Source organism: Garra rufa, chromosome 2, assembly GCF_049309525.1.
Source record: "Garra rufa chromosome 2, GarRuf1.0, whole genome shotgun sequence".
Taxonomy (NCBI): Eukaryota; Metazoa; Chordata; class Actinopteri; order Cypriniformes; family Cyprinidae; genus Garra; species Garra rufa.
Window position 1 is genome coordinate 42,228,734 of NC_133362.1, and position 27,575 is coordinate 42,256,308.

General features: G+C 38.2%; 1 protein-coding gene across 1 annotated transcript in view; it reads left to right on the forward strand.

Moving 5' to 3' along the window:
- pde10a (phosphodiesterase 10A) overlaps positions 1–27,575 on the forward strand; it is a 174,518-nt gene that overhangs the window by 83,065 nt on the left and 63,878 nt on the right. The window contains exon 2 of the mRNA XM_073834265.1: positions 26,191–26,322. Coding sequence (XP_073690366.1) covers positions 26,191–26,322 — 132 coding nt within the window. The remainder of the gene's footprint in view (positions 1–26,190; positions 26,323–27,575) is intronic.

Genomic DNA, 27,575 nt, shown 5'->3' on the forward strand with positions numbered 1-27,575 from the left:
AGGTGGTCCCTCCTCAAGACAGGGAATCCGGGTTCTACAGCCGGTACTTTATTGTTCCGAAGAAGGATGGGGGGCTTCGGCCCATCTTAGATCTCAGGCTTCTAAACCGCTCAGTCAGAAAACTGAAGTTCAGAATGCTCACAGTCAAGCAGGTCGTGTCACAAATCAGGTCCGAGGACTGGTTTGTCACGATAGATCTAAAAGACGCATATTTCCACGTCTCCATCCTTCTTCAACACAGGAAGTTTCTCAGATTTGCTTTCAGGGGCAAAGCTTATCAATACAGAGTACTTCCTTTCGGCCTAGCTCTCTCACCCCGAACTTTCACGAAGTGTGTGGATGCTGCGCTAGCTCCTCTGCGACTCCAGGGCATCCGCATACTCAACTACATAGACGACTGGCTTATCCTAGCCAGCTCGGAGCAGTTAGCGGTTCAGCATCGAGGTGTTGTTCTCGCTCACATGAAAGAGTTGGGGTTGAGACTCAACGCCAAGAAAAGTGTGCTTTCTCCACTACAGAGGACCACTTATTTAGGCGTGGTGTGGGATTCGGTCTCGATGCAGGCATGCATGTCTCCTGCCCGGATCGATTCCATACTGACTGCAGTAAATGCGGTAAAGCTAGGCCAGTCACTCACTGTCAAACAGTTCCAAGTACTGTTAGGTCTTATGGCAGCCGCTTCCAACGTAATACCTTTTGGACTGCTGCACATGAGGCCACTGCAGTGGTGGCTCAAAACCAGGGGGTTCTCCCCGAGGGGAAACCCATTCCGCAAGATCAAGGTCACACGGCGCTGCCTACGTGCCTTGGCCATGTGGAAGAAACCCTGGTTTCTCTCTCAGGGTCCGGTTCTGGGGGCACCTTGCCGCCGCGTCACGCTAGCGACAGATGCGTCCCTTACCGGATGGGGAGCGGTCATGAGTGGCCGCTCAGCCCAAGGCCTGTGGAGCACTCACCACCTCTCATGGCACATAAATCGCCTAGAGATGCTGGCTGTGTTCCAGGCCCTGAGGAGTTTTCTTCCAGACCTAAGGAACCGTCACGTGCTGGTCCGTACAGACAGCACTGCGGTAGTTTATTATATAAACCATCAAGGAGGTGTCCGCTCACGCCCCTTATTCAAGCTGGCGTACCGGATCCTCCTCTGGTCACAAGGAAAACTCCTCTCCCTGAGAGCAGTCCATATTCCTGGACATCTGAATGTGGGGGCAGACGTCCTGTCGAGGCAGGGGCCGAGGCCCGGGGAATGGATGCTTCACCCAGAGGTGGTGAAGCAGATCTGGAGAGTGTTTGGCCAGGCACAGGTGGACCTTTTCGCGACTCGAGAGACATCGCAATGTCCCCTCTGGTACTCTCTAGTTCCTCCAGCTCCACTGGGGCTGGATGCCATGGTACAGACGTGGCCGAGGCTTCGTCTGTACGCCTTTCCCCCGATCGCTCTGCTCCCGGGAGTTCTGGAACGGGTCCGTTGGTTTCAAGTACGGCTGTTACTAGTAGCCCCGTACTGGCCGGCCCGAGTGTGGTTCTCGGACCTGATATCTCTCCTCGACGGCTCTCCCACCCAGAGAAGTGGAGATTATGGGTGTGGCCCCTGAGGGGGCACAACTCATAGGAGCGGGTCTCTCAACCGAGGTTGTTGAGACCCTTCTCCAATCCAGAGCTCCCTCTACGAGGAAACTGTATGGCCTTAAGTGGAACTTGTTTGTGAGATGGTGCCACGAGCACCACTTAGACCCAGTTAACTGCCCGGTTGGTACAGTCCTGGAGTTTCTACAATCTCGCCTTTCCGCAGGGCTAGCTCACTCCACCCTGAAGGTTTACGTGGCGGCTATAAGTGCCTACCACGCCCCTCTAGGTGGTCTCTCAGTGGGCCGAGATCCCTTGGTCATTCGTTTCCTCTGCGGTGCACTCAGGTTGAGGCCTCGAGTGACACCCAGGGTTCCCACGTGGGACCTGGCTGTGGTACTAGAAGCTCTATGCAAGCCTCCATTCGAGCCCATAGAGGAGTCTACAGATCGCATACTCACTATTAAGACAGCGCTTCTGTTAGCACTCACCTCTCTCAAGAGAGTTGGGGACCTGCAGGCCCTTTCGGTGGCCCCTTCTCATTTAGAGTTTGCTCCAGGGATGGCCAAGGCCTTTCTTTACCCTAGAGTCGGGTACGTCCCGAAGGTCCCCTCCCTAGCACCGCAGCCAATAACGCTACAAGCGTTTTATCCTCCTCCATTCATGGAGCCGAATCACAGGAAGCTTAATTGCATGTGCCCAGTCAGAGCCTTAGACGCATACGTCCACAGAGCTGCCACGTGGCGTAGAACAGAACAACTGTTCGTCTGTTACGGCCCCCCAAAGAGGGGGGGCCCGGCTGCAAAGCCTACTATGAGTAGATGGATCATTGATGCCATATCTACTGCTTATGAGTCCTCTGGTATCCCATCTCCCCTGGGACTCAAGGCTCACTCCACTCGAGGTCTATCTGCCTCGAAAGCTCTGACAGCAGGTGTCCCCATCCAGGACATCTGCAATGCTGCGGGTTGGTCCTCGCCCCTGACCTTCGTCAGGTACTACGAACTCGACCTCAGAGCCGCTCCAGGCTCCGCTGTCCTCTCGACTTAGAGAGACTAGGTCCAGAGAGTCAGCCACCTCCCTAGCCAGGAGGAGACTTCTCAAGGCGCATTCTTTCTGCGGAAAGAAGAGAAGTAACTTTCGCCACTAAGAGATCTGCATCTTCAACCTTTTGTCCGTGGAAAACTAGACAAAAGCTCTTACTCTCGCGTTCTGTTACCAGACCGAGCTCTTTCAGTCCCTCTTGTTCTGGCAGAACCCCAGACAAAGGTCTAAGACTCCTCGTGAGCCCGAGGGCCGAGGGGTGCCTCTTGCACTGGCTGGCGAACCAGGCAGAGGTCCATTTGTTCTCGTGTGCCTAAGGGCCGAGAACCATACAGCCCTCTTGTCCGCGGAAGGCTAGACAATGGCTTAATTCTCCTCGTGTTCTGGCGCAAGAAGCTACCAGACCGAGTGTATTTCGGTCCCTCTGGTTCTGGCCTTTCCCAGACCAAGGACTAAGACTCCTCGTCTGCCTAAGGGCCGAGGAGTGCCTCCTGCGCTGGCTGGCTACCAGGCAGAGGCCCCTACTGTCTTCCCCGTGAGCCCGAGGGCCGGGGATTGCAGTGCCCTCTTGTCCGCACAATGCTAGACAATGGCTTATTCCCTCGCGTCCTGGCGGAGCTCCAGGCCGAGCCTTGGGTCCCTCTTGTTCTGGCTGAACCCCCAGACAAAGGACTACCTTCTCCTCGTGTGCCTGCGGGCCGAGGAGCACTCTTGAGGTCGAGTGCACTGTCCTCGTGGGTCTGTGGACCGAGGACTACCCTACACCTTCTGTCCACGGAATGCTAGACAGTGGTCAGTTCGGTCCCTCTTGTTCTGGCTATACCCTAGACAAAGGACTAAGACTCCTCGTGCGCCCGAGGGCCGAGGAGTACCTCTCGCTCTGGCTGGCAACCAGACAGAGGAAAACCACCATTCCTCGTGGGTCTACGGACCGAGGACTACCCTACACCTTCTGTCCGCGGAATGCTAGACAGTGGTCATTGCGGTCCCTCTTGTTCTGGCTACTCCCAGACAAAGGACTAAGACTCCTCGTGTGCCTGAGGGCCGAGGAGTACCTCTCGTTCTGGCTGGCGACCAGACAGAGGAAGACTACCTTTCCTCATGTGCCCAAGGGCCGAGGACCACGGGGCCTTCTTGTCCGCGTAATGCTAGACAGGGGCTCTCTCTTTTCCACCCTGGTTGAACAGACACTGCGCAGGGCTTGGAAATTATGGGGGCGTTGGTAGTCTCGTTCCCCATAGTGTTCCATGACGCGGCTCGAGTTCCCGGAAGGGAACGTCTCGGGTTACGTTTGTAACCTTAGTTCCCTGAGGGAACGAGACGCCGCGTCTCGGACCATAATTCCCGCACCCTGCGGCGCTCGCTTCATTCCTAGAGCTGCCGCCAGCTTCAAACGCACGTGCTTTATACTTCCTGGTCGATGACGTCACCGCGCCTGTGACGTCACCCCCGTCGTTCATTGGTTGTAGACATGATTCAGAGTGCTGCCCGCCAATGGCGTTCCCCATAGCGTTCCATGACGCGGCGTCTCGTTCCCTCAGGGAACTAAGGTTACATACGTAACCCGAGACGTTTCATTGCATCATGTTGCTGGGTCGTCTTTATAGCAAAGGGCACTTTGGAGTTATGCCACGGCATCTCAGTTTGCTTAAGAACACATATTGTTCCTTTTAACCCTTTTTGAGTTGATTAACTTTGAGTGTGATTTTGGCTTGTATCATTCATTCTTTTTAAAACTTGACATCATGAACCATTATCTTGACATTATCCTGTAAAATATTTTGATAAACATTTGAATTAAGTGTTCTTTCAACGATTGCAAAGTGTCCAGACCCAGAAATAACAAGCCCAAAGTGTTATCAGTTATTTTATGAGTATTCAATCCAAAAATCGACAACTTTCAATCTAAATTATATACTGTGTACAGTCGTGTCCAAAAGTTTTGAGAATGACACAAATATTAGTTTTCACAAAGTTTGCTGCGAAACTGCTTTTAGATCTTTGTTTCAGTTGTTTCTGTGATGTACTGAAATATAATTACAAGCACTTCATACGTTTCAAAGGCTTTTATCGACAATTACATGACATTTATGCAAAGAGTCAGTATTTGCAGTGTTGGCCCTTCTTTTTCAGGACCTCTGCAATTCGACTGGGCATGCTCTCAATCAACTTCTGTGCCAAATCCTGACTGATAGCAACCCATTCTTTCATAATCACTTCTTGGAGTTTGTCAGAATTAGTGGGTTTTTGTTTGTCCACCCGCCTCTTGAGGATTGACCACAAGTTCTTAATGGGATTAAGATCTGGGGAGTTTCCAGGCCATGGATGAAAAATGTCAATGTTTTGGTCCCCGAGCCACTCAGTTATCACTTTTGCCTTATGGCACGGTGCTCCATCGTGCTGGAAAATGCATTGTTCTTCACCAAACTGTTGTTGGATTGTTGGAAGAAGTTGCTGTTGGAGGGTGTTTTGGTACCATTCTTTATTCATGGCTGTGTTTTGGGGCAAAATTGTGAGTGAACCCACTCCCTTGGATGAGAAGCAACCCCACACATGAATGGTCTCAGGATGCTTTACTGTTGGCATGACACAGGACTGATGGTAGCGCTCACCTTTTCTTCTCCGGACAAGCCTTTTTCCAGATGCCCCAAACAATCGGAAAGAGGCTTCATCAGAGAATATGACTTTGCCTCAGTCCTCAGCAGTCCATTCGCCATACTTTTTGCAGAAGATCAATCTGTTCCTGATGTTTTTTTTGGAGAGAAGTGGCTTCTCTGCTGCCCTTCTTGTGACACCAGGCCATCTTCCAAAAGTCTTGGCCTCACTGTGCGCGCAGATGCGCTCACACCTGCCTGCTGCCATTCCTGAGCAAGCTCTGCACTGGTGGCACTCCGATCCCGCAGCTGAATCCTCTTTAGGAGACGATCCTGGCGCTTGCCGGACTTTCTTGGACGCCCTGAAGCCTTCTTAACAAGAATTGAACCTCTTTCCTTGAAGTTCTTGATGATCCTATAAATTGTTGATTTAGGTGCAATCTTAGTAGTCACAATATCCTTGCCTTTGAAGCCATTTTTTATGCAACGCAATGATGGCTGCACACGTTTCTTTGCAGGTCACCATGGTTAACAATGGAAGAACAATGATTTCAAGCATCACCCTCCTTTTAACATGTCAAGTCTGCCATTCTAACCCAATCAGCCTGACATAATGGTCTCCAGCCTTGTGCTCGTCAACATTCTCACCTGAGTTAACAAGACGATTACTGAAATGATCTCAGCAGGTCCTTTAATGACAGCAATGAAATGCAGTGGAAAGATTTTTTCGGGATTAAGTTAATTTTCATGGCAAAGAAGGACTATGCAATTCATCTGATCACTCTTCATAACATTCTGGAGTATATGCAAATTGCTATTATAAAAACTTAAGCAGCAACTTTTCCAATTTCCAATATTTATGTAATTCTCAAAACTTTTGGCCGTGACTGTACTGTCAAATGAGTGTAGTGTAGGCAAAGATTGTGAATATTTTCATGCATGTAAATGCCTTGAGTGCTTGAATATTCTTGATTATTATTTTAAGTTAATATGAAAAACACCACTAGCCTGTAAGTTGTAGTTCGGCTAGTGTTGCATTGCTAGATGTTGATATGAAGTCTGGTTCTCAATACAGCCTTTACTAGTAGAAACTATTTGACCAACATGTAAAGTGACTAAACACTGTTTTGTTTTTGTTGTTGCAGTGCATGCTGCTCAAAGATACATTGATCTTAAATAGACAATACAACAATAATAGATGATAGATAAATAAATCAATAAATACAAATTGATGCCAGAAAAAGGAAAGTGGAAAATGTGTGTGACTTTAAGATCACACCTGATTATTTAATAAAGCTTACAGAAAATTCTTTACAATTCTGCTTATTGATATCTAGTCTGCTTTAGGCAAAACTCCATTCATATTTAAAGCCACTAACCTGGCAAACTATGGCAAATTTAGTGATTAGTTGTTTTAAAAAGCTTGTTGTGTCCAGTACGCATCAGATGGTTGGTGAATGACAGCTCCTCGTTAGTATAGTGGACAGTATCTCTGCCTGTCACGCGGAGGCCAGCCGCACGTAACTGTAGAGCGCTAACTAGCCAATAGGAACGAAGGAAGGCGGGATGAATAAATTACACACAATTATAGGTTCGAATCCCGCCTCAGCCACAAATACCACAAACTGAATTTGTAATCGTTTTTCATCTAGATACACTTTAAGAACGATTTACATGTAATAAACAAAATAAAAAACAAACCGAAAGATAAAAATAAACTTGTAATAATTGTTTTTGTGTAAGATTTTTAAAATCTGCAACAATCTTTATAAACATTTACAATATAATAGGGTATATTAATCTTTAATACAGACAATATTTGAAAGTGAATAATTGAAAAGAAGATTTCAATCATGTTTTAGACATTTATTTTTTTAAAGAGACATTCACTTCATATTTGTATAACTATGTACAGAAAACCCATATATATGAAATATAACTAATAAACACCAACAAATAGTACGTTTTTAATTTTATTGATAGTACAATAATATACATATTATATAAAAATTAAAAAAGGTCATTAGTACAGTATAGTACTAACCAAAATATATAATAATTAAATAAATATACTTAAATACTTATAGAATAAACCACAACAATAAATATAATAAAATGTAAAGATGTGGAAAACACAGAAAAAACAAGAAATATATGTATTTTAAATTAAATAATTATGTACAATTGCATATGTTTAATAGTAACCATTTTTAACATTTCGTGTTTACAAATTTGATCAAGATAAAATAAAAATGTAAGTCAATAAAATTAAATTTAACAAATAAAATACAATGCAAACAAGTCCATTTCTTTCTGGTATTTTAATGAACAAATGGAAATAAATGAAACAATTTAAATGTATAGATTCAACAACAATAATTATATATATATATATATGATCCCAAATACAACAAATGCAGTAGTATTGTGAAATATTTTTACTATTTAAAATAACTACTTTCTATTTGAATATATTTAAAATGCAGTTTATTCCTGTGGTATTGAAATAAATTATAGAAATTAATACTTTTATCTCGCAAGGATGCTTTACATTGATCAAAATAATATAATAACAAATGATAATAAAGACATTTTATTTCAGATACATGCTGTTCTAATGAACTTTATATTCATCAAAGATACCTTGAAATCACAGGAATAAATTACATTTTAAAATTATTTTTAAATATAAAACAGTTATTTTAAATAGTAAAAAATAGAAATATATCAAAATTGAACTGCTTTTACTGTAATTTGGATCAAATAAATGCAGGCTTGCTGAGCCTGACATTTGAAGAGTGACTTCTTTAAAAAAACATTAAAAAGTTTACTGTTCAAAAACTTTTGACTGGTAGTGTATTTTAAAATAAATAATTATATACAGAGCTTAATAGTAGCAGTTATTAACATTTAGTGTTTACAAATCTGATTAGACAACAAATTAAATAAATGAAATCATTTAAAGATATAAATTATTTGTAGCTTAAACAACAACAACAACTACAATAATAATAATAAAATCTAAAGTTGTGGAGAACACAGGAAACTACTTTCACCTGTTTAAGAAGACCCTTGCTCCCATGGTGCATTGCCAAAAGATGATCAATGGAAATTCTTATCGGATCTGTCCATCTACTATAGGCCAACAAAAAGACCACCCGTTTTGATGGGTTGAGGTGCAAGCTGCACGGAGAGAGGCAGCCGTGGGCAACATATTAACAGAAATAAAATATTTGCTTAAAATATTAGTAAATTTGCTAAAAAAAAAAAAAATGTGCCTTTGTGTGCACATACATGATTTATTTAATAATAATTTATTTACCTGAATCTGGTAGAAACTTTTCTGTCTTTGGATCCTTCACTGTCACAGTGCCGTGTGATGTTGAGGTGCAATAGTTTTGGTTTTTGGTGGCCTGTACTGTGGGAGGATGGGTCTTCAGAGCATGCATCAAATAACCATTCCTGAAATACAGATTGAAATAAAATATATCAAGTGTATTTTATAATTCACAGTGTATATATATATATATATATATATATATATATATATATATATATATATATATATATAGTATATAAAATATAATATTACAATACTATATACATATAAGTATTGTAACATTATATTTAAAAGGATATATATGCAACAGTAAAAACTTTTTTTTTCTCACAATATTAAATGAACTGTTTTAGATTTGAATATATTTTAAATGTTTTGTCATTTATTTCTGTGGTAGAAAACTGAATTCTCAGCGTTATTACTCCAGTCTTCAGCATCATCATAAACTGGTGTTATTATTTAATATTTATTATTTTAATTGCAGAATATATATGTGTGTGTGTGTGTGTGTGTGTGTGTGTGTGTGTATGTATCTAAACAAATTAATATAAAATGTATATATAAAATGTAAAAATGTTTTATACACACATTTTAATTCATATCATTAAATTGCACACACATTTTAAAATTATTTTTAAAGAAATGTTTTACAGTTTAAATGTAATGTGTGTGTGCATGCATGTGCATGTATATTAATTACAATATAATTATATCACATTACACTGTTAAAATTGTTTTAAACGATAATATACATACAATTTAAATGATACAATATATAAATGATAATGTATATACAATACAGTAAGTTAGTATTGCTAAGGAATTCAACTTACCGTGTCAGTTTGACAGCTTAATTGCGTTGATCTCGAACTCTGACGTAAAAACAGTGGTCACCTGAGGTAAAATGTAAGGTAAAACCTGTCCGAAGGTAGTTTAGACTGTAAATACTTGTTGACAATTCGGTAAACAGATCTCTCTCCGATCGTAAAACGGGTCTCCCCTGGGAATGATTGACAGATGACACTACCACGCTTTTTAAATTCCCCGCCACGGAAACAGACGAAGCAGCGCCATGAAGTCTACGTGTGGCCAAAAGTATATCGCATCCGTAGTGTTAAGCACTACCATAGAGAATGAATGGGAAAAGTTAAGGTAAGTTAAGCTTAACTATTTTCGGCTGCCGCGCGAAAGACCGGGGTTCGATTCTCCGATGGGGAGACCCAGCTCTTTGGCCTAATGGTTAGAGAGTCGGACTTGCAACCCAAAGGTTGCGGGTTCGAGTCTCTGGTCCGGCAGGGATTGTAGGTGGGGGGAGTGAATGTACACTCTCTCCACCCTCAATACCACGACTGAGGTGAGTCCCTTGAGCAAGGCACCGAACCCCCAACTGCCCACTGCTCCGGGTGTGTGTTCACGGTGTGTGTGTGTTCACTACTGTGTGTGTGCGCACTTGGATGGGTTAAATGCAGAGCACAAATTTCTAGTATGGGTCACCATACTTGGCCTCACGTCACCTCCTTTCCTATCCTTTTCCTAAGACACACAGTAGTGAACACACACACACCGTGAACACACACCCTGAGCAGTGGGCAGTTGGAGTTCTTCCGCGTGACAGGCAGAGGTACTGTCCACTATACTAACGTATAGCTGTCATTCACCAACCATCTGATGCGTACTGGACACAACAAGCTTTGGCAGTGCTGTCTGAGACTGAGACTATAGTTTGGCCCACTGAAGGCCTCTGGGGCCAAAAAGTGAGCTAAAATCTGTGATAGATAAAGTTGTGTTTAGCTCATGTAATAATCAGATAGACCTCGAGTGGAGTGAGCCTTGAGTCCCAGGGGAGATGGGATACCAGAGGACTCATAAACAGAGCAGGTTTCATCCACCTTAAATCTCATTTGCATTTGCAAATATTCAGTTTTGGTGGCTAAAGATGCTTCATTGTTGGCTTTTCGCGAGACAGTTTATGTAAGCGTGCATGAGATTAGAGGGCTACGACAAAAGGAAACAAATGGTCACAACTGCTATGTGGACTTTCCACTAAATATATTTTTTTGAAGAAATTAAATCAACAGGTTAATAGGAAGTTGACAGGTTTCTTAGTCTGGAAAAACTTGACTGGGCTAAAGAAACCTGAACATTTTTGCAATGAATTGCAAAGCCTATCCCCACCACCAAACATGACTGACCTCACTGATACTCATGTAATGGGAACAGATCCCCACAGCCATGTTCCCGCATCTGGTGCAGGGTTTACGAACCTGTGGGAGTTTGTAAGTTAAAGAAAAACTAATAATTAATTAAATCAAATGCAACATTCATAATACAACTGAAATAGCCATATCTAATCCAATTCGATTATCAAACCAAAGGATGCAATTTAATGAGTAAATATGGTCAGTTCTATATTTGAAAATAAAAACAATTTTTGTTAACACTAGTTTAGGAACCAATTCTCAATATTAACTAGTTACATTAGCATGCATATTACTAGCTATTGACTGTTTATCAGTACTTATAAATCACATATTAATGTCTTGTTCTTAAGACTTAAGACAAATTGTCCTTTAATTATTTCTCAGACAAAATCCTGCACATTTCTTTGTGAAATTGAAATGTCAAATAACAAAACCAAACTGAAAATTTAAAGCAGATCCCAAATCAAATAAAGAAATAAAATAAATTTCTTCATATAAACAAACGAATGCTTTGCATGTGCTCTCTCAATGTAAAATTAGAGGCAACCACTGCATTTTAATCACAATCCCAACAAAGACACTGCATAGCCTACATAGAGCAGTTTTTGAATTAAATTAGATTGTAAAATTTCAAAATTTGAAGCAAAAACAGAATGGTCTGACATTAGCTTTGTGAAACTATGCTATATAAAACAGACCAGCACAAAACAAAAACAGCTGAAGGGCTGCATGAGAGTGCAGATTCACTCTCTGACAGCAGGTGGCACTAATGGAACCATAGATATTTATATGCAGGGTTTGACATTAACACCTGCCAACCCGCCAAATGCCGGTCCATTTCAGTAGTGGCCTGTAACATGGCACCCACTAGCTACTTTGGTGGGATGAAATTTCAGGGTTTCTGCGGATCCTTAAAAAAAATAAAAAATAGTTGTGTCAAATTTAAGGACATATAAAGTCTTAAATACCTTAAAAAGTAGAATAAATGTCTTTATTATAATTTTAAGAGATCTTAAATTTGGAGACGGAAAGATAAGAGTCACAATGTGGCTTAATGTAAAGATTAAACTTCAAAAGGCTACGATTGAATTGAATAAATATGAATTACACGTTTCAAAGTCAAAACATGGCATGGGTGTTTTTTTAGACCTGTTTTTTTTTTTTAAGGGAACCAACTGTCTTAAAAAAAATTTGGATGACATTTTCGTTGATAAATTACCGTTTGTAAATGCAGCTGCTTTGTGTACAACCGTTACCAGGGAAACCGCTATATTTCTCCTGTTCCAAAAGTGCCACCTACTGGCAGAGAATAAATGTGCATTTTGCAATAATCCAGTGCTGTTTTTGTTCAGAACGATGTAAAAATCAACCCATGTTTAGGAACCTAATACAGTATGCTTTCTAAAAAAAATATATACATTTAAAATTAAATAATTTTACTCTAAAATCATTTTAACTTTATTCATATAAAACGTAATTTCCCAACAACAAAATTGTGGCCAGCAAAAAAGCTGAGTGGCTGGTAATTTTGGAAAACCAGTACCCACAGTGGCCAGTGAACAAAAAAGTTAATGTCAAGCCCTGTTCATATGCATATCTATGTATGAAACAGCTGCAATACAGCATTTCCTTACACTCTTAAAAATATAGGTGCTTTAAAAGGTTCTTCACAGCAATGCCATAGAAGAACCATTTTTGGTTGCACAAAGAACTATTCAGTCAAAGGTTCTTTAAAGAACCATCTCTTCCTTACCTTTTTATAATCTGAAGACTTCTTTCACCACAAAGAACATTTTGTGAAACAGAAAGGTCCTTCAGATGTTAAAGGTTCTTTATGAAACCATTTCGACAAAAAGGTTCTTATATGGCATTATCGTTGTACACACGGCAGAGAAATCAAAGAAAACGCTCTAAACTTTTTTGAAGATACATTCATATAAACCCACACTCCAAATTGTATTGCAATTCATTAAACATCTCAACCAGTTTGGGAAGCATTGTTACATGCCTAATTTTTCTGCATGACCATATTGTTAGACCACATTTTGTCATTAAAATAGTTGAAATATTAAATTGAAATCTGAGGGGGTACTTCCAAATAAGTACTTTACATCTAAGGGGTTCAGCTGCAGACAAGTTTGGGAACCCCTGATGTAGCAGAATGCCTTCCAAGAAGAGTGTAAGCTGTTAGGGAGGACCAGCACCTTACTGCCAATGGCTTTAAAATGAAATGCACAACAGGCACATATGGGTGTGGTGTTTGGGTGTTGACAAACTTATGGTCATATACACCCTCCAGTTCTCAAATTACTGTAATATGTACATTATTTTGAACCGTATAAGTAAAGAGCACCATCTGTCACTATTAATATAGATTTTCAATATATGTCACGTTCTTCCTGTATCAGCCAATGTAATATGAAACTAAATATTTATATTCCCATCTATTAAAGCATGCGGTCATTTCCATTAAATAAACAAATTACGTTTGTATTTGAGGGGATGAGACAGGGGTTGTGAATATCCAGTGTCTAAACTCTATTGCACACTCCAAACATGGTAACTTGTTCCAGCTCTCTTAGGTCACAACCACAGTATAATTAGATGACTTAGTGTTGACGATGAGTTGATTCATCAGAATTACACTGAGTAAGGGTGACGTCATTTAGGCATATAATTATCCCATGAGGGAATGCTTTTGACTGAGCGATTTTTGAACAAATACAAAAGTTGAACTTTAAACCTCACTGCATTAAAAGCAGGGCCCGGTCTCTTAATTCATGGTCAACTGTATGCGTACCATCTCTGATCCGAGCAGCGGGGGTCACATCAGCTGGGAGCGCGTGGGCCGAGAGGCATCTGTTTTAAGCCCGTGAGATAGCACTGGTCCCAGAGGTCCGATGTTCAATCGCGTCACATGTACTCTCATTGCATGTGCAAAGAGATGAAGAGCTACTCGGAGGAATCTCGGGTCGATGAAATAAACAGCAAATGTCACTAAGGCAGCAGATGAAACCAGATCCCTTGAAACGATTTCCCACAAGCCAGTTCTAAAGTTCAGAAAAGTTCATTTTTTTCATTCCATTGTTGGCAAAGCAGCACTGTATGTATCATCTTAAATATTAGGCTTACAGTAGGCTCTAAACTTTATATTACATATCAAACTGCACATATAGAGTTAACTTTAGCAATTAATTCAGTCTAAACCAACTGATGTTCAGACTTATTTTGTCCCAGTTGTTTAGTTCTTTATTTTTAAGTGTTTCTTTTTTTTTCTTTTTAATCTTTACACTAAAGAAATGAAGGCTGTATCCATGTCTTGAAAGTTTTTCTATCTCTCTCTCTCTCTCTCTCTCTCTCTCTCTCTCTCTCTCTCTCTCTCTCTCTCTCTCTCTCTCTCTCTCTCTCTCTATATATATATATATATATATATATATATATATACACACACCACCAGTCAAAAGTTTTGGAACAGAAGATTTTTAGTGTTTTTAAAGAAGTCTCACCAAGCCTACATTTATTTAATCCAAAGTACAGCAAAAACAGTAATATTTTGAAATATTTTTCTATTTACAACTTCTGTTTTCTATTTGAATATATTTTTAAATGTAATTTATTTGTGTGATTTCAAAGCTGAATTTTTAGCATCATTTCTCCAGTCACATGATCCTTCAGAAATTATTGTATGCTGATTTGCTGCTCAATTTTTTTTATTATTATTATGTTGAAAACAGCTGAGTAGAATTTTTTCAGGTTTCGTTCTTGAACAGAAAGTTCAGAAGAACAGCATTTGTGTGAAATAGAAATGTTTTGAAGGGTATAGTGTATAATGTTACAAAAAACTTTTTATTTCAGACAAATACTGATCTTTAGATCTTTCTATTCATCAAAGGATCCTGAAATAATATGCTGAACTCTTTTAAATATTGATAATAATAATAATAATAATAATAATAATAGAAAAAAAATGTTTCTTGAACAGAAAATCAGCATATTAGAATGATTTTTTGAAGGATCACGTGACACTGAAGACTGGAGTAATGATGCAAAAATTTTAGCTTTGATCACAGGAATAAATTACATTTTAAAATATATTTAAAATTTATTTAATTGTAAAAATATTTCACAACATTACTGCTTTTGCTGTATTTTGGATCAAATAAATGCAGTCTTGGTGAGCAGAAGAGACTTCTTCAAAAAAAAACATTACAAATCTTTTGAGTAGTAGTGTAGATATATATATAGATATATGTAAAAAAAATACAACAGTGAAAGAAATTCTAGGTCTTTTTCAAAGTAATAATTCTGAACTAATTGCAAATAATATTTTGAAATGTGCACACATGCACTTTTATTTCAATATCTAATATGTCAAAAATGCAAAAAAATGTATTGTCTCATCAAATTCAGTTAGGAATTACATTAATCAAGTTAAAAATACAATATTTTCTATTCAAAATATTCATATCTTGAGAAAAAAAGTGGAGTAGTTTGCATCACTGGATATTTCTATCCTCAAACAGCTGTCAAATTAATAACTGTTTCACTATTTCCATCTTGGCATTTTCCACCTTGCTCTCTTTCAACGTTAAAAGTGACGCTGGAATTCGTGCTCTGCCTACCCTGCCTACTTTGATTTGATTGGCCATCTCAATTATTTTGACATTGAGTGCTGAGGCAGACCAGCCTAAAATATAAGTGTAACTTTTAAACCTTTTTGTCATCCTAACAATAAACAGAGCACTGCATAAGGGAGTTCAATTTGGGACAGTTTGGCTGAATTGTGATTGGTATTTTCTTCTTTAAAATAAATTATTTAACTAATTGTAGCCTCCTGTACACAACACAGTGAGCATGATAATTCATGAAAACAAAAAATAAGATGCATATTGAGTGTTAAGATATCAGTAAAGCATTTACAGTTGAGACACATTTTTCATACAAAGCGATTTGAATTAAATTCAAGGTTTGCATTTTATTATATTCTTGTTACCATTTGTCACACTTTGTGCTACAGCTGCCAGCATTTTATTTATATACTGTAGAAGCAAATCTGAAGCCTAAACATACTGTAACACTATTCATTTAGTGCTTCCGCAAATTCATATTTAATTTCAAAATGAAAGAATTACACAGGCCACAAGTTATCTGGCACTTGGAGCCATTGCTATCAAAATGTAGTCTTTGTTAATATCACAAAAGAACAAACTGAAAGGGGAGTGCCTACAGTATAAGATCCCATTGCTGTGATGTCTGATGTCTTAACTCTGGTATCATAACATCACCATGTCACTTATCTACAGTTTGTAGTTGCTAGCTTGAGTTTCAAATGTTCATTAGGAACAAATGCTCTTTGTGTTCAAGGACAGCGTGGGCTGTTTAAGAGACATTATCAGCGCCTACGTCTACATATCACCACTCTCATCATTTGATCATAGTTCTCCTTGTTTTTGTGTTCTTTGCCCAACTGTGAAAAAAATACAGACCCAGAGCTTTGCTTGTGCTTCAGCCGTGTGAAGTAAGTGATTTTGCAACTCAAGAGAAATTATTTGGAAATTATTCATATGGCAGAAAGTAGATCTTTACATTTTATTTGGTCACACTTTATATTTGGTATGCTTAACTATTATGTACTTACATCACAAATTAAGTACAATGTACTTAATGCGGTCATATTGCTTTGCAAAACACTTTTGCTTCTATTAAGGTGGGATATGGGTAAGGTACGGGACAGGTTTGGTGGTATGGGTAGGTTTAAGGGTGGGTTAGGGTGTAATGGATGGGTCAATAGTGGTAATTACAGAAATTAATTACAAATGTAATTACCTATAGGTTTTAAAAAGAGATAAGTACAATGTATGTACACAATAAGTACATTGTACCAAATGATTAATTTAAATGTAAGTACATAGTTAGGGCCACCTAATGTAAAGTGGGACCGAATATTTTAAGTGGCATTGCAAAACGTCACTGTGACAGTGTTGTGGGTGGCTGGACTAAATTCAGTTAAAAAATTGACTTCCTTTCAGTTCATACATTAGATTTGAACTGAATTGGTCACACAGTAAGTTGAATTGGAATTTAATGTGGAATTCTGCACAAAATACTGACATTCTATTATATCTATCTAATGCCTGATAATATTCCTGATCAGAGGCGGACAGTAGTGAAGTATTTTTACATTATTCAAACACATTTAAGAAGTATCTGTACTTTACCAGAGTGTTTTTTGTGGGAAAACTTGACTTCACTACATTCCAAAGTATAATGTCATACTTTTTACTGCGCTACATTTCATAAATAATGTTTAATTGTTTTACCTTTAATACTTAAGAACATTACAAATGTACTTTCTTGTACTCAAGTAAATCTTTGAATTACTTTTACTTGAGTAAAATTAAGGAAGTAATAGATTTCTAATGTAATTAGGTGTTAAATAATGTTTAATATCAGGGGTCCCCAAACTTTTTTCTGAGCGGGCCACATAATTTTCTTTTCTTTAATGGGGGGCCGGGTCGGTTTATAAAAGAAAATTCCATGGGCCGGACTGACTACTATTATCATTATTATTTTATTATGATTTTACCTGTATTTATTATACCTTTTAATGCTAGAATAGTTTATTATTTTTTATGCACCAGACATAATGATAATTTCTTTTCAAAAGATATACAGGTGCATCTCAAATTAGAATGTCATGGAAAAGTTCATTTATTTCAGTAATTCAACTCAAATTGTGAAACTTATTATTAAATATTTATTAAATACTTATTGTATTAAATAAATTTAACGCAAGCAGAGTGAAGTAGTTTAAGTCTTTGGTTCTTTTAATTGTGATGATTTGGCTCACATTTAACAAAAACTCACCAATTCATTTTCTCAACAAATTAAAATATGGTGACATGCCAATCAGCTAATCAACTCAAAAGACCTGCAAAAGTTTCCTGAGCCGTCAAAATGGTCTCTCAGGTTGGTTCATTAGGCTACACAATCCTGGGGAAGACTGCTGATCTGACAGTTGTCCAGAAGACAATCATTGACACCCCTCACAAGGAGGGTAAGCCACAAACATTGCTTGCCAAAGAAGCTGCTGTTCACAGAGTGCTGTATCCAAGCATGTTAACACAAAGTTGAGTGGAAGGAAAAAGAGTAGAAGAAAAAGATGCACAACCAACCGAGAGAACCGCAGCCTTGACAGGCTTGTCAAGCAAAACTGATTCAAGAATTTGGGTGAACTTCACAAGGAATGGACTGAGGCTGGGGTCAAGGCATCAAGAGCCACCACACACAGACGTGTCAAGGAATTTGTCTACAGTTGTTGTATTCCTCTTGTTAAGTCACTCCTGAACATGGGCTAAGGAGAAGAAGAAATGAACTGTTGCAGTGATCCAAAGTCCTCTTTTCAGATGAGAGCAAGTTTTGTATTTTATTTGGAAATCAAGGTCCTAGAGTCTGGAGGAAGGGTGGAGAAGCTCAAAGCTCAAGTTGCTTGAAGTCCAGTAGTTAAGTTTAAGAGTCTGTGATGATTTGGGGTGCAATGTCATCTGCTGGTGTTGGTCCACTGTGTTTTTTGAATCACACGTCAAATTGACTTTTCAACTGGTTCTCAGCTGAAAAACTTTGGGTAACTGGCAGATGAGTGAAGTCTTGCTTTTGCACTTGTCCCACAAGCAGTGCTAGTTTCACCTCAAATGCTATTCAGTCATTTTGTCATCGCTCTGATTTTTCTAGCTGGCTCGTGCATCACCTGTTCGATCACGGTAACACATTACGTTGAATGTACCATTCTGTTGGTGAATTTAACAAATAATTAGGCTATGTTAATCACTAAGGGAAATTTTAGTTTGAAAGCCAACCTTTATTATCAAATACCGACATGATATAAGTAAAACATATTTAAAATTACATTTTCTAAATATGCCTCTGGCATTGTTCAGAGGGCCGGTCCAAATGTGGGGGCGGGCCGCATTCGGCCCCCGGGCCTTAGTTTGGGGACCCCTGTTTAATATGAAACATAGTGTAGTAAAAAGTACAATGTTATGCTTTTGAATGTTGTGAAGTAAAGTTTTTTTTAAAGAAAAACACTGATAAAGTACAGAAACTTGAAAAGTACTTTTACAGCAGAGTAAAATACTTCACCTCTGTTCCTGATATGTAGGATTTGTATTGATTTTTTCCTTTGTTACTGCTAACTATTGCATTATGCATTATGAAAGTGTAGTTTCATTTTAGTTTAATTCTACTTACTTTAAAGTTCAAATTACAATTCTACATTCTTTTTGAAACCTCAAATTCAGTTCAAATTCAGAAGTTGAATTTGACTTAAAATGCTATTTGTAATTCAGTTCTAAATAGTGCAAAAATCCATGGTTGATGTTGGCCCAAGTCTGAGGAGCCCACCTCTAAATCGAATAAATGTCTCGGGTTCCTCCTTCAATGTAAGTCTATGGATTTTTGGCTAGTTTCATGATGTGTCAGGTGAAAGTCTAGTCTAGCACACAAAAAGTAGCACACTTCTTCTAAGCAAGCCAGTTTTTAATTTTCCATTCATGTCTGTCGTGCAAATTCTGTGGCCCATGCTAAAGTTTAATACTTGGAGTGTAGTAAAATCCCAAACCCTCAGTGTGAGCAATAATAGTAAAGCTTGACTTAGAAAACACCACTAATAGCTATAAAATTAAAATTACACACTACCATGCATTAAATATGATTTAATATTTCTTTGAATATGGCTTCACCTTCAGATGTGGAATACAGAAACTAAAGCTGACTTTCTTTCCAGGATGCTACGATAACATTCGTTGAAGTTCAGTTTAGTTTGGGGAAGTGAAAAAGGTTGTTTTTGTCTTTGTGGAGAAAAACCCCCATGGGGCACAGCAGTCCAGTGATCGCTATTGGCCGTTTAAAGTGTTATGCAGGGATAGAAAGGGTGGTGAGTCTTGAGTGCTTTGTGGTTTTGGGCTATTGCTTTGGTTTGCTGTTGTGATCTCTGGCATCATGTGATGCATGCAGAAGCTTTGATGATGTTGCATGTGATTAGGCCGATAATATTTTTTTACAGCTTTTTTTCCCGTAACACAACAAACAATAAAAACATGGTACAGGAATACTGCAAGGTGGACTTTGTAATGGGGGTACCAAAGGGCTGCTGATATGTGCCCTACTTTTTCTGCCTTTAAAAAGGACTAGGATAATAATAGGAGGTATTATAAGTAGTGGTGACTCATATAGGGGTTTTAACTTCAAGATTTTAGGTTAAAATGTACAATTATGTGTACATAAGGTGCTGTGACTGTGCTCCATTTCTCTTCACCCCCAAAAATGAACATTCTGTCATCATTTGCTCACTCTCAAACCTGTATGACTTTCTTTTTGCAGAATGCTGGTAAATAAGCAGTTGCTGGTATGTTTCGTATATGTTTTAATATAAAGAGAGACACAAACAGCAATTATCCTGTGGTATTGTCTAAGCATGTAATGTGAGTTCATGCTGCAGGAAACCTCACAAAAGGCCGGAGAGTGTAATTTTTCTCTTCTCGTGCTCAGCCTGTGTGTCTGCGTCCCCTCCAGTGTCTGATTTATGAAGCAGTGTTCTCTGCCCATGTGCGTCAGCACTGGCTCTGGGAGTCTCGTGAGGCGTTGCGCTCCTGAAAAGCTGTGTCTCGTGTCTGGACAGCGTCAGTCGGCAGCAGCCCCCGGCCCCCTCCTGGTTTTTTCTTTCGCTGTCTCTCTCACTGCGTGTACAGACCTGTGCCTCTATACATCACCATGCTTTTTCCCCCTTGAGCTAAAAACAGCTATCAAAGGTTGCTTTAACCAAACATTTTCCATAATTTACAGAATATTTAAAACATATTTACGGATAATTCAAAATGATTTCCTTCATTTTGACAGATAAAATAGGGTGTACTTTGTGTGTGTATATATATATATATATATATATATATGAATTAGAAGGTTAAAATTATGTTTTAAAGTGCCCCTGCAAAAATAGACCAGAATAAATATGTGAGTGAGAGTTTAATGAAAAGAACCGAGAGATTCCAAGTGTAGTCCAGTGGAATAATAACGTTTAAAATATGAATACGCTTAAAAAAAATAAAATAAAATCTGGTCAAGTTAATGCATAATAAAAAACGTATTATAATTTTATTCTTTACAAAATATCAAAAAAAAATGGATAGAAATGAAGAGCTAAGTTAGCAATTGCATAGTAAGCAAAGATTAGCTTATGGAACATCTTTTGAAATTTTGATAATATCATTTCTGTAATCTTGTCAAACAGGATAGAATGTTGTTTTAGAGTGAAACAAACCAACTAATACATCACATAATCAAATACATTGCTAATAGATACTGATATTTGTGCTGATTTCTGACCAAAAATTATGTCATTTCCTGCATAATATAATTTAGGACTTACATACAGACATTACAGAAGTGAAACTGGAAACACTTTAAACAATATCCCTAAGATTTATTGTGATATTATTTGTTATATATATTAGCAGTTTTAATGTTAGAATTTGGAAGACACCTGGAGTTATGGCAAAAATAGCATCAAAATAGATTAAAAATATTTAATTAGGGGCCAAGCACCAAAGGTACAAAGGCATCTCTTGTATCCACTAGTTGTCTTCTTCTTCTCTAGAAGTCTATGGTAGCTTATAGAACCACTTGCGGGAAAGTTATGAAATTTGGCATACAGATCGAGGATAGTCTCAACGTTAACCATAGTAAGTTTGAAGTCTCTATCTAAAACTCTCTAGTGCCAACAACAGCTCAAATTTGCACTCATGTTCATGCTAATAACTTTTAAACCGTAACGTTTAGATTCCTCTGATTCCTTGGCTCATGCCGAAATTTAAAATTCTACAGGACAGGATTGTTTGCAATTTTGAATTTTTTGTAAAATCTCTTTTTGCAAACTCGCCCTAGAGGGTTTGTCTGATTTTCACCTAAATTGGCTCAGGTCATCTTCAGACCATGCTGCCAAAAATTAAAAACTTTTTTAAAAACCCTACTGTTCTCAAATAACACGTGAACAAATTTTACGAAGAGCACGGTAAAATGGATGTGAGGCTATATGTTCACAACGGTTTAGTGTATTCAAACCAAACATGGTGTATTAACAACCTTGATCTGAGGCTACCATCACATTTTCCGCGTAGTGCCACCTAGTAGTCAAGAAATATAAAATATGCCAATTTTTGCTTATAACTTCTCAATGGTTTGCCCAAAAACAGAGATCTTGTTAGATTCGGGGTGGCATACCAAGTCAAATTACATGCAAATTTTCCCATATTGGCCATTTTTGGCATCTGTCATTTTGAATTTTGTAGTAAAATGCTATATATTATGAATGCATTAGCGTATCATTATGAAACTCTGTATAGGCCATCGGAACAATGCTCTAAAGGAGCCTGAGATGTTTCGAGCCTGTGCCACCTAGTAGTGAATTTTAATATTTACATGCGTATAACTTTAGATGTGGTTGACTTATTTTCACGGGTCTCCTTACATTCCTGAATCCTTGCTGAGTCCAACCATACCAAACTTCCTAGGTTTCACCTTATGGTTTGTGCGATGCTGTGACTTAGCATTTAAACAAATATCTTCAAAACTGTTAGTCTGATCTAAAGAAAACAAAAATGTTGAAAATTTGAATAGTAAGTGGCAAAAAAATGCAAACAAATTCCGACATGGGTCATTTTTTATGTTCTCATAAATATAAGTGTCTATAACTCGACAACAAAATTTGATATTTTTATCAAATTTGACACATTTATGTATGTGGGTACTCTAAGGACAAGTAAATAAGCAAATTGGTTGGATTGTGTCACTTTGTGGCGCTATAATTGAACACAATATGAAACTGGCACTAATTACAGTACAGTATTATGATATAAAATGATATATTTTATGAATGCATCAGTATGTCATTACAGAACTCAGTATGTGCCATCCACATCATGCCCTGAAGGTACTCAAAAACGTTCGTGACAGCGCCACCTTGTGGTCAATTTCTTTGAAAACCTACTTTTTCAAACTCCTCCTATATAGTTGATCTGATTTTTACTGAAAAATTTTATCATAGACCAAACCGCTCTCGAATAACGCATCAATAAAAGTGTTGGCATGATACCAAGCTGATTGGCATACTGACACCAAACTTTTTTCTGTGTCATTGTCACCTCACACTGACCACCCAATAATAATTTGATAACAGTGCCACCTATTGGTCAAAAAAGATTAACAATTAAATAGTATTACTAGTGATTATATTTGTGATTTTTTTTTTTTCAGCCTTTTCAACAATAATCTAAAAATGTCTTCAACCAATAATTGTTGCAGTCGGTCTTATGGTCATTCTGTCTTTGTTGTGCTTGGCATGTAATATAATATTTCATCCTATTTTCACATCATTGTGATATTGTGATTAAAAAAAAAAAAAACTAACACATAACTAACAGAAAATGTACAACCCAGTCCATCCAAAACCTCATAAGGTGACAGTGATTCCAGGCTGCATCACATTTGAACTTTGTCGACTGATATTATTTAAAATTTAGCATTCAACTTCTTCTGCTTTGAGACTGAAATACGCCACAGTGGAATTAGGTGAGGTAGGTGGGGTTGTAGTCTGACGTATAATGATTATTTGTAGTGCAAGATACTGTATACTGTATCTGTATACTGTAAACTACTTGGTTTGTGTGTGTGTGTGTGTGTGTGTGTGTGTGTGTGTGTGTGTGTGTGTGTGTGTGTGTGTGTGTGTGTGTGTGTGTGTGTGTGTGTGTTTGAGTATGGATATGAATATCTTTCACACATCTGGTTTGCTTTTAGTGTTCAAAGAGTGAAGGCTCTGCCATTCTCATCTGTTTTGTCTTTTGTTGTTGTGCACCAAAACAGTCTGTAGCCTCTCACTACCTTTTGTCTACTTGTGGGAGCTCTTGTGGGCTAGTCTGGGTCTCAATATCTTCCTGCTAACGCGTGTGTGTGTGTGTGTGTGTGTGTGTGTGTGTGTGTGTGTGTGTGTGTGTGTGTGTGTGTGTGTGTGTGTGTGTGTGTGTGTGTGTGTGTGTGTGTGATTGTATAGTGTGGAACACATGCTTCCCAGCTGTGTCCCCCCCCCCGAGTTTGTACATTAAGTCAAGCCACACATATGCTCGAAGTGTTTGGTTTTAGTTGAGTCCATCGTGCCATTTTAGAAAAAAAAAAAAAAAAACATGAATGCGTTGAACAGGGGTATTTAATTAAAGTTCCTGGAGGTCCAGTCTCTAAATTTCCATTGACGCAAAGTCAATCGCACAATACACTGTTTTTGTGATGTAATAACTTCACATTTAATTTCTCATAATTATTTTTGATAAATGTTTAAACTGGCAGCCATAATTATTTGTAAAAGTAGTAAATAATAAATCCTAAACAGGGAAAACAGCACAATTTTTGTGTAAATGCGTTTTTCTACAAGATCTGGATCACTGTTCACTAATTGGTGATCTCTGATGTAGACTGTAGAAGTGGGTCTATGAAGAACACTAAAGCATATACAAAATATTGTATAAACTTGGCTTATAAGTTTTTATAACTTTGATACACATTTAAATATTACTTATGGATCTCCTGCAAGGGTTAAGCAAAGGACAAGCAGAGCAAGAGTAAATATAACAACAGCCATAAAAAATAAAAGGGGTTCAACTAGAACTACCCACAAAGGGCGGGTGGTTTGTTGTTAGCTAACTGAAATGAGCTTGGCTTCAGCAATGGCCCAATAAATGGATGTTTGCCCTGACAACAAAGACAATAAACAACAGCACTTAGAGAGCTCTCAAACACTTAATTGCCTATTAAGCACAGTCAGCCTGTCCATCTTCTTTCTGTGTCTCCATAAGGGCCTTCTCGCTTGCTTGAGACGACTTCAGTACTATAAACACACTGAGATGCATAATGAGAGTGGTCCCATTACAAACCCTTGCAGCACCCCAGTACATCAGTGTTGATTAAAAGTTGTCCAAATCTGTTCAAATCTGTCACATGACTAAACCATGTATTCATTCAAGCTTTTTTCAGTTTTCAATCTAGCCTGAATCTAAACCTCCTTGCTTTTGTTCACGATTAATGGCATTAAAATATGCTAAAATATCATGATTCAACCGAATGCAAACTTTTATACCATTGCCCATATTCCCATACTATTTTCTTTCATCTGTTCAGCACTGAAGGAGATAAAACACTAACTCTAAAGACACATATGTAAATTGGTGGGATTGTGTCACTTGGTGGCGCTATAATTGAAAATGCATTAATTACAGTACAGTATTTACGTCATTACATAACTCAGTATGTGCCATCCACATCATGCCCTAAAGGCTACTCCTCCTATATAGTTGATCTGATTTTCACTGAAAAAAGTTATCATAGACCAAACCGCTCTCGAATAACGCATCAATAAAAGTGTTGGCATGATGCCAAGCTGATTAGCATATTGACACCAAACTTTTTCTTGTGTCATTGTCACCTCACACTGGGGTGCTTTTATACTGTTGCCCATATTCCCATACTATCTTCTTTCATCTGTTCAGCACTGATAAAACAGCATAAAAGTACAATAAAAGTTGTCCATATGACTTGCGAGCTATGCCAGGCTGTCACTGTAAAAAAATAAAACAATTCTTAATTGACTTGACTGGCTAAATTAAAGGTGACAACAGCTTAAAATCTTCTGAAGTCATGCTTTTCCTTTGTGTTATGAATAGAACAAAAGACAAAAGAAAAAAAGGACCAAAAACAAGCTAATAAGCAAAACAAAAACTTTATGCATCTGCACCAACATGTGTCAGTAAACAGTACAGTCCAATATAATTTAATTGGTATAATTTGTATGTGTATGCCCTCCTTTAAAGTCAAATATAACAGTCTAGTAACTACTCCTGGCATGAATGAATCAAGCTGAATACAAATGCCAAGCCCATCTGTCCATTTCCATGTCCGCTTCAAGTGAAGTGATATTTTGCAAACTTGTTCCCAGTGTCCTCCTGGCAGACCATATACACTCTCTGCGACTCAGAATCTCACTTAAGATACCCAAATACCCTGTTTGCTGAATGAAAATAGATGCAGCGATCAAGCCTAGCATTGTTTTTTTTTTTTTTTATGCAGTTATAATAATAATTATTAGTATAGCCCTTCTTGGCAGCTTTGTGCAATTTAACCTAGCTAAATCTCAGATGGAATATACTCAGTATAGCTGTGTTCTCTTTTGAACTTGGAACAATGGACATCCACGTATAACCATGTAGAATTGTGACAAGGACTGACCTGTTCTAATGCTTTTAAGTGGACGTGGAGTGACAGGATCCTGATGTATTCACCCTGGGCGGATGTTCTTTTTTTTGTGAATGAATGTGAGGGGAAGAAACTAATCTTGATCACTCTGTTGCAGGTCTGACGGATGAGAAAGTGAAGGCTTATCTCTCCCTCCACCCGCAGATGCTGGATGAGTTTGTGCTGGAGAGCGTGAGTGCGGAGACCGTAGACAGATGGCTGAAACGGAAGAACAGCAGCCAGCCTGCAGGTACGGACTCAGGGCCGTGTGCTCCAGTATTCTTCAGTAAGAGCCCTGTGCTCTAAAAATAGTGCTGTGACAATGTCTTTGATATTGTGGATGATTTTTGGACATGTTAACATTAATACTTTAAATGCATTTTGCTTCTATGCTTATTAAAAACATATTCTGTTTCTGGAAAAAAAATCTATAACAGTGCTTCTCAGCTGATGAAGATATATCAAAATAAATGGATTTAAAATAATATGCTTTAAATAGATTATTCAGAGGAGTAAAAAGCACTTCCCGTATCTTTTTTTTGCTGATGTCAAAGGTTGTGTGTCCACTCAAACTGTGGTATTTTGGCACAAATACTGTCCCTTGGTAATATGGCTAGTACTATTATAATATCTAGCTCTCTGTACTAGGCCTCTCAGCAATTTATGTTAATTTTAATATATTTCAAAATTCAATTTACTTTTAAAAAAAATTTCTACTGTTTTGTGTTTATTTTAGTTCACACTTAAGTACTAAAATGAATAAGAACCATTTAGACATTTTACAATAACAAAACCTAATATAAATTGCAGAACACAAATACTATAACTATATAACTAAGATATAACTATGCTATACATATTATAACTTTAAGATTATTTCAGAAAATATAAAAATAATAAAACAGCTAATTAAAATAGTAATAATAACTATACTAGTATATCAATGATTGAAGCAATTGAGAAATATAAGCAGAAATGTAATATAACACACACTATTCATACTGTATACTTCTATTTGGATACTGGTTGCACATTTCATTAGTACATTTTGTATGCTTGTTCATTATTACAAATATTCTTACATATCTGAGGCAAAACATGTCTTAATTAAATTCAGTTTTAATATCTTAATCATATATCTTTACCATACAGCCAGGAATAGATATGGCACAGTAAAAGGTCTTTTTCAGTAATCTACAATAATTCAATTTCTTTTTATTCTTCCATTTATTCTGTTTTGATTTTGATTATTGGCTGGTGTACCATTCATTGCGTAGTCAACATTACTACATCAGTACACTTGATATGCACACCTCTCCTGTGCATGTGTCTGTGTGTATGTAACCTGAGCAGCAAAGATTGCAGAAGGCTAAAGGGTTAGTCCACTGGTGAAAGTATGGGAGAGGGGGCCTGCTGGGTCCTTACGGGTCATTAGGGCTGTTTAAGCGGGACTGGCTGCTCTGTGCACAGCATGCTTCATGCCGCGGCCCGCTCCACTCGACC